This window comes from Bombyx mori, chromosome 21, assembly GCF_030269925.1.
Source record: "Bombyx mori chromosome 21, ASM3026992v2".
In the NCBI taxonomy this organism is placed as follows: domain Eukaryota; kingdom Metazoa; phylum Arthropoda; class Insecta; order Lepidoptera; family Bombycidae; genus Bombyx; species Bombyx mori.
The window spans coordinates 13,545,897-13,558,098 of NC_085127.1; the positions used below are offsets into that span (position 1 = coordinate 13,545,897).

Below are 12,202 nucleotides of genomic sequence, written 5' to 3' on the forward strand. Positions count from 1 at the left end.
TTTTTGGGATCCTCTAAAAAATCCACTGAAAAAGTCTCAATAAATAACCACCATTTTCCTGAGAATAAATTTCATCCCATATCAACTCATTTAATTTCAAGGCAATTGATTAATTTTCCAGATGAATCGACTTCATTTCACCTCATTTTGTATTATCATTTTTCATAAAAAAAATTGCAGAAAATTTAGCCGTATGGTACGATACATTTGCCTTTCCAATTGAAAAAATTGAATTACTGTACTACTTTTTTTGACATTTGACAATAATATATTTCTTTCAGAATTCACACGTGAGCTAAACAAGTTCGTTTTGCATAACGAATTATACACATGTAAAGTTAATATCGTGATTAGTGTTCAGCGCAATGCCGAAGTCTATCAAGCATCTGATTGTGGATACCTCTGCATTCATAAGGGCGGCAAACCTTCAAGACATTGCTGAAAATGTTTATACTATACAAGAGGTTATTGATGAAATAACTAATGATAGGCAAAGAAAAAAGCTCGTTGTCCTTCCATACGACTTAAAAGTCAAGGATGTCTTCGCAGATAACATAAAATTCATTACTGAATTCTCGAAGAAAACAGGTGATTATTCTAGCCTCTCTGCTACAGATATTAAGGTTATGGCACTGACCTACCAGCTAGAGAAGGAGAAGGTTGGCGGTACGGAACATCTCAAAGATGAACCGACTATGCAAAAATCTGTTAAAGTTACAGGATTGGCTGGGTTTAACCTTCATCCCAATTATGAAAATGCCAATCAGGAAACAGGTGAGAAAGACTCTAATGCAAACAATAACAAAGAGACCAGTGAACCTTTACAACAACCCATAGGAGAGACTGTGAATGTTGAAACTGGAGAGTCATTTGAAGTCAAACACCAACAAAACTGTCAAACAACAACAAATGAAACTGATGATGATAAACTGGCTGAAGAAATTTCAAAACAAATCAATGATATGGATTTGAAAGATGACAAAGTTGATGAGCTAATGGTTAAAGTCTCTGATGAAGAGGCTACAGACAGCTATGATGATGATGATGATGAAGACGAGACAGATAGCGATGGTGGAGAATGGATCACAACCAAAAATTTGGCTGAAAAACGAAAAGAGATGGAACTTGGTGAATTCAAAGAAAAAGATGTTGAAGTTGCCTGCATCACTTCGGACTTTGCAATGCAAAATGTTTTAAAGCAGATAGGACTAAATGTTACATCAATAGATGGAAGAATTATAAGACAATTACGTACATTTATTTTTCGTTGCACAACCTGTTTCAAAACAACTAGTGTAATGACAAAACTGTTCTGTCCTAAATGTGGTCATGCAACTTTAAAAAAAGTTGCAGTGAGTATTGATGAAGATGGTAATCAAAGAATACATATAAATGGACGTAAACCTTTAACAGCAAGAGGAAAAAGATTTAGTTTACCTACACCAAAAGGTGGTCAACATTTTCAATACCCAATTTTAACTGAAGACCAGCATATACACAAAAGATTTGTTACCAAATTAGCAAGAAACAAAACAAATGCTCTAGATCCTGATTATACTGCAGGATTTTCTCCATTCGCAATGAAAGATGTGAATTCCAAATCGGCTGTCTTGGGGGTGCGTGCCAACAATCAGGACATAAAATATTGGATGAAGCATTATTCTAAAGGAAAGAAGAAATAAATTGAAACAAACACATTCTTATTTATTAACTAACTAGGTACATAGACATAAATTTAACATTAATAAATGCTCATTCTTAAACATAACCAGAGAATAAAAATTCGCTATTATAACAGAGTAGTACCACGTGAATATTCGTTTTAATCCATATTTAGTATTTCATCAAAGTATTTAAAAACAGAATCCATACACATGTATGATGTCATTTCATGTTTCTCATGACCTGCAAACAAAGTTTTCTTATATATTTGACACAACACAAATGCAGAGTTTCAGTGGTTTAAGTCAACCTTTACCAATGGTTGCTTCAATGTTACTATTGCAGCACTTAATAGTAAGCTTTTAGCTGAACCAGTGATTAATGCTCAGTGTTACTCATGGACAAAGGCAGTGCAAAGATTTGGATAAGTATGTAATTATAATCTAGAAAATAAGTTCATAGAAGAAAGAATAGCCATAGTCTATTCCCCTTAAAAACACAAATAATTTGATTTTATGAATGCAATATTTATACCTGCTGAAAGTCTGGTTATATCGAAATCAGGAGTTCTGAGAGGTGTATCCAGCGGTGTCTGACTAGATATCCAATTCTTTGTAACCTGTAATATCGAGAAACCAATTAGGAAAAGTTAAATTTCAACTGTGCATGCCTCCAGTTACATTCTTACCTGTTTCAAAAAGTTTGTAAGCTTCTTATTAGAATAGGAATGTACAGAGTCAGTAAAAGCAATGGCCTTTACTCTGTCTTCAAAGTCATTTTGCACCTCTTCTGCCAGAGAAACCGTGACAACCCCACCATAACTATGTGCTACAATGAGTATGGAACTTGCATTCGCATTGGATATGTAGTTCAGCCATGCGTAAAGGGCATGTTCCTCAGCGGTGCTACTGTTGAGAATGGTCTTTCCATCTGCTGTGTGATTGTCATTTGTATTTAGTACCACTACTCCATAGTCTTTGGCCAAAGCCTTCTTGATATACGGAATCTGAGATCCTTTGTCCAACGATTCATTGATTATGAGGCTGTGACAAAAATTACATTTCAGAACAAATATACTGCAGGCCTAATTACGTGACCTACTTTAAAACAAGACATGGGGAAAACAAAAAATATGCATTGATTACGTACATATTAATACATAGATGAATAGAGTATTGCCATTGTGAAAGAAGAACAGAAGGGTAATACCATCATTGTACCAACCAAGGATAATGAACAGAATCAGGAATTGAGCCACCATTATATACATATTTCTATATTAATTTTATGATTCAGTACTAAGAAGAAGTTTCATGTTATATATCCAAAGTTATTAAAGTACTACTCAAAAATGGCTTTGCTTGTCTAAATTCAAAATAACATTTGCATTTTGAATTTTATCTCATCATCAATATTATTTATTTTTAATTTTAAACATACTTGAAACCAAAATTTAGTAATTAAGTCATGATACTAACGATCTAGCCCACTGACCAGCTCGCACAACGCCTGATCCGTGAATCAATATTAACAGAACATCTTTTTTATCATAATCTTTTGAAACAAAAATAAATGTTCCATCATTTGAATCCTTTGGGATTGGTAACTTTTGCAATCCAATCTGAGTCTGAAGAATATCATAAACATAATTGGTGATTGCTGAGCCAAGTTCTTCATAATGAGCTTGGCATTCCTGGTGATCATTGCTCACAACAAATTGGAATGGTTCATCTGTTGGCTGTCCATCAGCTCCAATTTTTCTTACTTGACCATCTGTTTGGTAGTAAAAGCATTAAGTATCATATTATTGTTAATTTAAAAGTGAAACTAGAAAATAGTGTAGCATTTAATATCTACAAGTAATACCCTAACAACATATATTAATTGCCTTGGTATGAACATATGGATCTAATGGAAAGTGGTTATCACCACCCTTAAGCGTTGGCACTAAGAGGGTCTCGTGCATACACTTAACTGTACCTGTTTTCAAGTTATTTCTGAAATTTCTTATTGTTCCTATTCATAAGTGGAGGCACTAATTAAATGATATAAAAAATTTAGAATGTTACTTGAATCAAATATGTATCCCAGTTCCTTCATAGTTTTCGTTCCCTCCATTTTGTAATGCACTTTATTAGCACTAGATGCAATCGACTTTCTGTGAGGTCGCAGTCGTACTTTTGATATCGACGTGCGTACTGCGCGAATTACATTCATGAACTGCAACAGAGAGGGTGGTAAGTACGCATCCTGCAGTATTGATCACCTCAGGGAAACACATTGATATATGTTTTATTACAGCTGAATTTATATGCATCTAGGTCTTGAAACTGAAAAATAAACAATCCCCAGGTCCCGGGGTTGGAACTTGACAGTTTGGACTTTGACGTTTAAATAGATAGTCCAAGAGAAAATAGCACATACAGCCAAGTTAGTCGACTGGTAAAAAACCGAAGTTATATTTGTAACTAAATTAATAAAATAGTGGTATTTTTAAAATAATATAGATGGTACAACGTTAATTAACAGCATTTTCTCATGTTATCAACTAAGATTCATATAAGTTAAAGTTAGTAGCATAAGTATAATAGTTAGTTAGTATATGTATAGTTGTATTTTAAACAACTAAAAAAATGTTTGGCTAAAGTATAGATCGAAACTCTAGCAATAATAGTGTATATTTTATATAACCGATAGTGAAATATTTGCGTATTCACATAAAAAAACATAAGAAGCCTCTGATAAAACGTGTTTATTTAAAGCGAAAATATTAACATCATTGATTCCAAAATTTCAATTAAGATCATTTTATTATCATCAAAACTGTTCCTTTTTTTTGTAAAATTATCATTATTTAGAAAATGAAACACAAAACCACCAGTAACTACTAAATTTAATCATTATACCAATCTAGGAACAGCAAACTGAACGACATGACCAGTAAGAAGAACAGAACATATACTCTTAGGCCTGCGTTTCTTTGTATAGCTTGCTTAATCTGTTCATTGGCATCCTTAACGTTTTCAGTTGCCCCGACAACTGTATTCGATATTCTATCTATGTCTTGTTCTTGTTGTAAAACCTGAAACATATTTACACTTTTTACATTTTATGTCAGACAAACTGTTTGTATATCTCATTATTAAAAGCTACCTGCCTACCGCTACTGTTAATTATACTTTTACAAACAGTAATATCAATTTGAATCTAAATAAATCAATTAAAGTATCATGGATTTGAAAAATTTATTTACATCCAATAGTTTACGTATGAAAGAACATCCAAATATGAATATTTTAAGATCAAGATAGTTATGATATGTATGTACCAGTATGTGCAATTTTATAAAGATATAATACACAGACTATAATAAACAACATTCATCCTCTCTGGTGGCAGATATTCTTAACCGCTACTGTTAATTATACTTTTACAAACAGTAATATCAATTTGAATCTAAATAAATCAATTAAAGTATCATGGATTTGAAAAATTTATTTACATCCAATAGTTTACGTATGAAAGAACATCCAAATATGAATATTTTAAGATCAAGATAGTTATGATATGTATGTACCAGTATGTGCAATTTTATAAAGATATAATACACAGACTATAATAAACAACATTCATCCTCTCTGGTGGCAGATATTCTTTTCTTGTAATCTGTTTTTTTTTTTAAATGGCTTATGTATTTATTCAATTTTAACCTTTTACCTTTTCAGTAAATATTTCTTGAAGTTCTGCAATGTGTAGTACTTTGCTTTCAATTTGTTTAACTTCTTCCGTCATACTGTTTAGTTCATTTAACAGCTGTACATTCTCCGACTCAAACATTTGCAACTCTTCTGAAGTCAACTCTCCTTCATCAGACATAATTGCCATCTCATTCTCTGATAAGTCTAATTTTGTTTTTGTATTTTCTTTTTCATCTTCTGTCTCATTCTCTTTTTCTATTACCTTATCTAGTGTAAACGGATTAGGAATACTAGATTTGGTCGCTGGTAGCTCAAGTCTAGACAATTTTCTCATATCTAAAGCTCGCTTAACTCTCATTGCTTTCAATTCACTATGCACTTTACAAACAGCTTTTAAATAAGCATCAATTAAATCTACGACTGAGTCCATATATTCCCTAGTTTGTGGGGTCACTGTAGTTCTTCGATTATCATTCCTGAACTCTTTTAGCAGGTGTGAGCATGTGTTCATGATACGTTGCGCACCGGTGTCTATTTGGTCGCGCTCTTCATCAGACATATCGTCTCCAGTAACATTATTGAAGAAGCTTAAATATTTATCGCGGTGTTCCAATAAAAAGTCCCTAAGCTTTGTAATTTGTGAACAAATATCCTTAGCTGTTGCCATGAAAGCATTTTTTGATTTCACCCTCAATATGCGTTGCTTATCTTCGCTAATCGGACTGTGTATGCCGAAAGCCTTGTTACGAGTTTTAACAGTTTTTATGCAAGCCTTAAATAATGGTGTTATATCCATTTTAAGAGGATTTGTTTATGTTTTAAATGTTTTTTCCTTCAATAACACGTAAGTTTTACTCGTTTTTGACAAATTGAATTGACAAATCAATAATGTCCTCACAGAGTAGACACTAACCAAATTCTCTTTTTAAAATTATCCAATTGAAAAGGCAAAGTAAGCATGGCTTTAAGTAGTAATAAATATTTTAATAGTAATAAATATTTTAATCTGTGATGGCTACATGGACTTTTTGGCGGGAACACGTGGAGTGAAGTTGTGTGATTTGTTTTATTTTGTCTATTTAGTGTTTCTTCATGTTAGAACTGGTCTTCTTGCCATCCAACCATCTAACCATCATAAGTTTATTAAGAAGAATAGTTGTTGCCTAGCATTAATTAGTTAGTCGTATAATTTTATGTGAAAAAATAAAAAGTCAGTATGTACATCCGAAGAAAGTTATCAGGTCATAAAATCCCTTAAAAAAATTATTATACACAATCTGATCTGAAGTCTTTTGCTCGTAAATTTACAGTAGCCGAAAGCATTTCAGATCGAATGGAGACGGAAGAGAGACAGAAATAAATGTTACACCACTCTATAAAGCTTCTGTCGCTTATACAGGGTGCCCTAAAAAATAGTGTCAAGCCGAAGTCCAGAGGTAGAACATCACTAGGGCTATCCGAACCACCCCCATGTACGTTCCGCGATTTTTAATAGTTTTCGAGTTATGATTTTTTAAATATATTTTTTTATTTCTATGTTAAGGCACTTTTTTGCTCACTGTGGCGAGAATAGATAAGGTACATGCCTGATATTTGAACACTTGCTTTTTTTTAAAACTCGGTTTCAAAGTTTAGAAAAAATACACAATTTTTAACTTTTTTGTTTCTTTTTTTTATTAGGTTTCACATTTGTGTTATAATGTATGACATATCAGCTATGAGAGCTTCGCTCAGAGCGTGGTGCAGCAGACACGATCAAATTTAGGTCTGTTAGAGAACTGTCTAAGCATGAAGATGCTTAGACAGTTCTCAGTTCAGTTGGGTGAATTGAATTTAATTCAGTTCAACTGTTGGAGTTTGAATATAAATGTAATGGCAGGCAGCACTTGACGCATGATTACAGATTTCGAATATTAGAATTATTTTAAACGTTTAAAAAACAGATGATTGTATTCTCGTAAGAAAAAGTCAATACTTCTAATCTAGACACGGTCAAAGAAACATGTAAGAAGTTTTATAAAAATATAAAGATAATAATTTTAAAATGGTGTTCAAACTATCTGCAATATAATTATAATGAAGCAGTGTGTTTTTAAATAGCCCTCCATCACCTACAGAACCCAATCACCTCAAATTTAACCATCCAACATCAACCCATTGAAGACAGAGATTTAAAAGATATATATACAAAGGCAATAAAAAAAAAAGATCCACTAACGGTGCTTTTAAGTAACCCAAGCACCGGTCATCATTCTTGGTGAACCCGACGCTCGCGACGAAGGGCTCGGCGAGTAAATTAACCCACAGACACAGCCCACTGAGTTTCTCGCCGGATCTTCTCAGTGGGTCGCGTTTTCGATCCCGTGGTAGATTCTGCGAAGCACGGCTCTTGCCAGGGTTCGTGTTAGCAACGTCTTCAGGTTTGAGCCCCGTGAGCTTAGGTGAGCTAGCCTGGTGACGCTGACATGGTCTCTCTCGACAATCAGCTAAGGTAGGAAAAACAAGTGGTGAAATGATCCATAGATAATCACTTAAACTAAGTGATCGGCTCAAAAGTTGAGAATCCAATAACTCTAAAAGAATACAAAAAAGTTATTTGTTTTGATTTAACCAAACATAAGATTTCCAACAATTTTGTTATGTTATAGTAAGCTCAAAATATAATAAACGGCAAAACTACTGATGCAGATATGAGTTCGACTATTATGAATTCAAGTCATAACAAACACTCTATTCCAATAGATATATTAGATGACCTTTGTAGGTAAGTAAATCGTAATGACAAGTTTAATGCGAGCAAAAATTAGACTGTTACTTATTAAACACAATAATAAACTGTTAGGTATTATAAAAAAGACTAATTAAATAACTAGAACTAATGTTCTAAAAATTCTTTTGATGGTAGGATGTCATAATTCGAAATACTTATAACTAGGAACTAGGTATACTGCGAAGCACTGTTGCGTTTCATTTATTGGGTTGGACAGCTGCGTAACGGCTTTTCCTGTTAAAGATATTTTTACTTATTGCTATATATATAGGCAGTAGATAGGCGATACCTAATTTTACCTGGTTAGTGGGGCCCATAAATATCACGACATAAATATCACCTTGACACTGTTACACAACCCACAATTGTATTTTATAACAACCGTCCATAATGTAAATTAAATGAAGTCATTCACTATGTGATGTGAAAGAGTTGCTTTGCTTCATTAAAAAAAAATCTATGATGAACACATTGGTGTTCACAGGAACACAGGAATGTCTGCCGAAGTCACATTTTTTAATCATTTAATCAGTACTTCTTGGGACATTCAATTTTTTACACTATAACAAAGAAGGGCATGTAAAAGTAATGTGCTTTTTAAACAGTTCACTGTGCCAATAGGTAATGTGTGAAATTTAGCAGTGTCATGGGTGAAATAATGTACAGTCCATCAATGTGTTAAAAACAACAATGTGTGTAATTTAGTTAAGTAATAATGTACTTTTTTATTTTTAACTTCTTACATGGATATGCTCACAATTCACCTGGTATTAAGCGGTTACTGGAGCTCATAGACATCTACAACGTAAGATCTCAGTTTTACAGTAGGGGGGCTGCCCCACTTCTTCAACTGAAATGCATTACTGCTTCATGGCAGAAATAGGCAGGGTAGTGGTACATACCAGTGCCGCATTCACAAAACGCCCTACCACCAGTTCCTTTGCATAGTATTTATATTTGAACACACAGACATGCATACTAACAATTTATTTTTAAATCAATAACAAATAATATTTTTTTTGCTACAGTCGTTTCATAATAAATCTACCAGCAGAAGATAGAGGAAACCTAGTGAGGATATGCTTCCAGATCGAATTGGCTCATTGGTTTTATTTGGATTATTACTGCACTGACGAATCGAAGAAAGTATACCCCTGTGGTATTAGAGAGTTTGCAGCACATATTTTCCAAGTGAGTAATCTTATGGGATTTTAAATAACATTGTATTCACTGGCATTGATTGCGATAGGCCATAAATGTATACTGACAGTATCTCGAAACATTACATTCCAACATAATATCCCAAACAGATTTATATAAAATTTGCCTAAAAATAAAATAGTCATGATAACATGTCTTAATTAACTCAGAACATTGAGACTACCCAACTTGATTGTTATAGCTATAGTAAAAAAAAAGCCGATACAGTTAATTCACTTTAATGTAAAAAAAAAATTAAGTAGAAGGGTAAATGACCGAGGGTATGGTTCACACCCATCTGGTGTTAAGTTGTTACCGGAGCCTATAGACATTTTTTATGTACAGTATGTATATATAATGTAAATTACAGCATGTCCCGCAACTCCGAGAACATGTTAGCAGTCTAGATGCAGTTTTAGATAACTGGAGAGAATATAAACAGACTGTACCTACATACGGAGCTATACTGCTCGATGATGACCTCTCTCATGTGCTTCTTGTACAATCATATTGGACAAAAGCCTCCTGGGGTTTCCCTAAAGGGAAGGTCAATGAAGATGAGGAGCCCTGGAAGTGTGCTACTAGAGAGGTAAGAAAATTCTACTAACATCATAGTGTGCATAGTTTCAACATATTTATCCAATATAAAAAAGAACATTAAAGTAATAAAAACTCTAATCTAATATATACTTTGCAATACGTCTTTGTTATGAAATCCAGTTAAGTGTTACATCAACCTGTAGAAAAAATTATTTGGATTTGTTTTCGCATATAAACCAACAGAAGGGTCACTTAAGAATTATGTTATGATAATTTTGTTACATTGCAATAAATGTAATTTGATTGTGATGTCAATGAAGAAGACTAACTGAAGTATCTTTCAGTGTGCTTAGTGCTAGTTTTTTAACGTTCTCGATAGCATAAAAGTTAGCTCATATTTGTATGGAATGGGATCGTTTGCCTACGTTTGCCGCTAGGGGTGCTGTTCCAACTGCATACAAAATTGGCTAGGTAACTTTTACGCTATAGAGAATGTTAAGAAACTCGCACTGAGCAAACTGTAAACATAATAATATAGTGAGTATACATACTCATAAAATATTATAATTTGTAACAGGTTCTAGAAGAGACAGGTTTTGATATAAGCAATTTAATCAATAAAAACGATTACATAGAAGCCGTAACACACGACCAAATCGCTCGTTTGTACATTATTGGAAATATTCCCAGAGACACAAAGTTCCAACCTCGCACACGAAACGAGATCAAAGCGTGCGAATGGTTCCCATTGGCGGATTTACCGGCCAATAAAAAAGACATGACGCCCAAAGTCAAAATGGGGGTTAGCCCTAATGCGTTCTTCATGGTCCTACCTTTCGTCAAACGAATGAGACGATGGGTTGCCGAACGCAGCTCCAAGGTATTCACGAACAGTCGTCGAACTCGTCACAAATCGATGGGAGATTTAGAAGCTTCAACGAGCCAGAATAAAAACAAGACCATATCGCAGGGACTGCAAAACGAGATAAATGAATACCAACAAAATTCTGGTCACAAAAATGATTATCAGAATCATGGAAGCAATACAAAAAATGTTAATGGTAATAAAAATGGTGGCAATGGTAACAAAAATGGTGCTAATGGCAATAATAGTGCAAGGAAGGAAAAGAAGGCTGCTAAAAGACAGTTGTTCACGCCACAGAACATCCAGTCGAATAATATTTCACCGGTACAAAAGGAAGACAGTGTTGCCGAGGCTAAAATAGATGAAAGCAAATTAAGCAATTTCATTGCTCCATCTTGGGCAGACTTCAAGTTTGACAAAAGGGCAATTCTTGATTGTCTCACTTGAAACTCAAAAATTTATTTTGTGGATCAAAATTAGTACAATCTGTCTCCTTGAAGATAGATTTATAAAAGATGGAAACTTGAAAGTTATTTTATTTATACCTAATTTTAGGATTTATGACTAAAAAAATAAAGTATTTCTCTCAATAGATGGTGCCAATGTGCTGTGCTGATTCTTATCAACGCGAATTATGCTTTTACTATGTATGTAGTGTTTATTTAGCTAGGAATGAACAAATTTCTCGCTAATCTGCGTCATACCGGCCTTAGAATAGGGCTTCCGAGGCTAAACATATTTACGGACCAAAAAAATTGTTGCATGATTTGGCACCGCTCTTAAACTGAATGCTCTGTCTTCAAAGAAAGAAATATATACTGACTAGCTGTACCCGTCCGCTTCGTTGGGCATTTAAAATTAACATTATTATTTCTCATCCCCACAAAGATTCTCATCATTAACGCCCCCGCAACTTGTGTAGAGAGTCCAACACTCATCTAAATATTAGCCTATCCATTAAGTACATGTATTTTCTACATGGATACCAAGTTTGAAGTCAATCGGATGCATGGTTCGGTAGTTATAACGGAACATCCGTAAAAACCACTGTAGATTTATATATTAGTATAGATTACGATTATTATTGCGGTCTAACTGTAAAGTTAATTTGTCATTTTTTACGAATTCAATTTTCTATTTATATACAGGGTTCGTTCTTCGAGACGCAAAAACGTGTGTCGAGCCGTGGTTTGGATAACTCTGCCTTAGAATTAAGACACCTCGTATCCATGAAAAATAAACACAAATTCTAATACACAATTTTTATTTAGATTTAAATTTAACAAAAATAATATCACATGTCGTATTAACACTAATAGGTTTATTATGATACCTACAAATAACTTAGTTCCGTAAATTACATGATTTTACAAAAAATAATGGTACATTACTACATATATCACAAAACAAACAAATTAATACAGTTTATTTCAATGAGAAACATGTTAAAAAATCTTTAGTTTCGTC

At 33.6% G+C, this 12,202-nt stretch overlaps 4 protein-coding genes across 4 annotated transcripts; 2 read left to right on the forward strand and 2 right to left on the reverse strand.

Moving 5' to 3' along the window:
• Positions 1-261: 261 nt before the first annotated feature.
• On the forward strand, positions 262-3,014 carry LOC101737534 (RNA-binding protein NOB1). Its single transcript, XM_012689473.4, has 2 exons — positions 262-1,719; positions 2,729-3,014. The coding sequence occupies exon 1, from the start codon at positions 366-368 to the stop codon at positions 1,680-1,682; it is 1,317 nt and encodes a 438-aa protein (XP_012544927.2). The 5' UTR covers positions 262-365; the 3' UTR covers positions 1,683-1,719; positions 2,729-3,014.
• LOC101737392 (cotranscriptional regulator FAM172A homolog) lies at positions 1,684-4,068 on the reverse strand. The gene is made up of 6 exons (XM_004924993.5): positions 3,962-4,068; positions 3,732-3,882; positions 3,141-3,435; positions 2,351-2,705; positions 2,197-2,281; positions 1,684-1,905 (listed from the first exon to the last, which is right to left on the reverse strand). The coding sequence occupies exons 1-6, from the start codon at positions 3,977-3,979 to the stop codon at positions 1,823-1,825; spliced, it is 987 nt and encodes a 328-aa protein (XP_004925050.1). The 5' UTR covers positions 3,980-4,068; the 3' UTR covers positions 1,684-1,822.
• Positions 4,069-4,537: 469 nt separating this feature from the next.
• Positions 4,538-6,296, reverse strand: LOC101737678 (syntaxin-18). The gene is made up of 2 exons (XM_004924994.5): positions 5,380-6,296; positions 4,538-4,744 (listed from the first exon to the last, which is right to left on the reverse strand). Exons 1-2 carry the CDS (start codon positions 6,154-6,156, stop codon positions 4,556-4,558), a joined length of 966 nt encoding a protein of 321 aa, XP_004925051.1. The 5' UTR covers positions 6,157-6,296; the 3' UTR covers positions 4,538-4,555.
• A 1,769-nt stretch (positions 6,297-8,065) lies between these two features.
• Positions 8,066-11,182, forward strand: LOC101737812 (m7GpppN-mRNA hydrolase). The gene is given in 4 exon segments (NM_001309567.1): positions 8,066-8,124; positions 9,159-9,321; positions 9,701-9,919; positions 10,448-11,182. Coding segments are annotated over 4 exon segments (1,176 nt in total).
• The last annotated feature ends 1,020 nt before the right edge of the window (positions 11,183-12,202 follow it).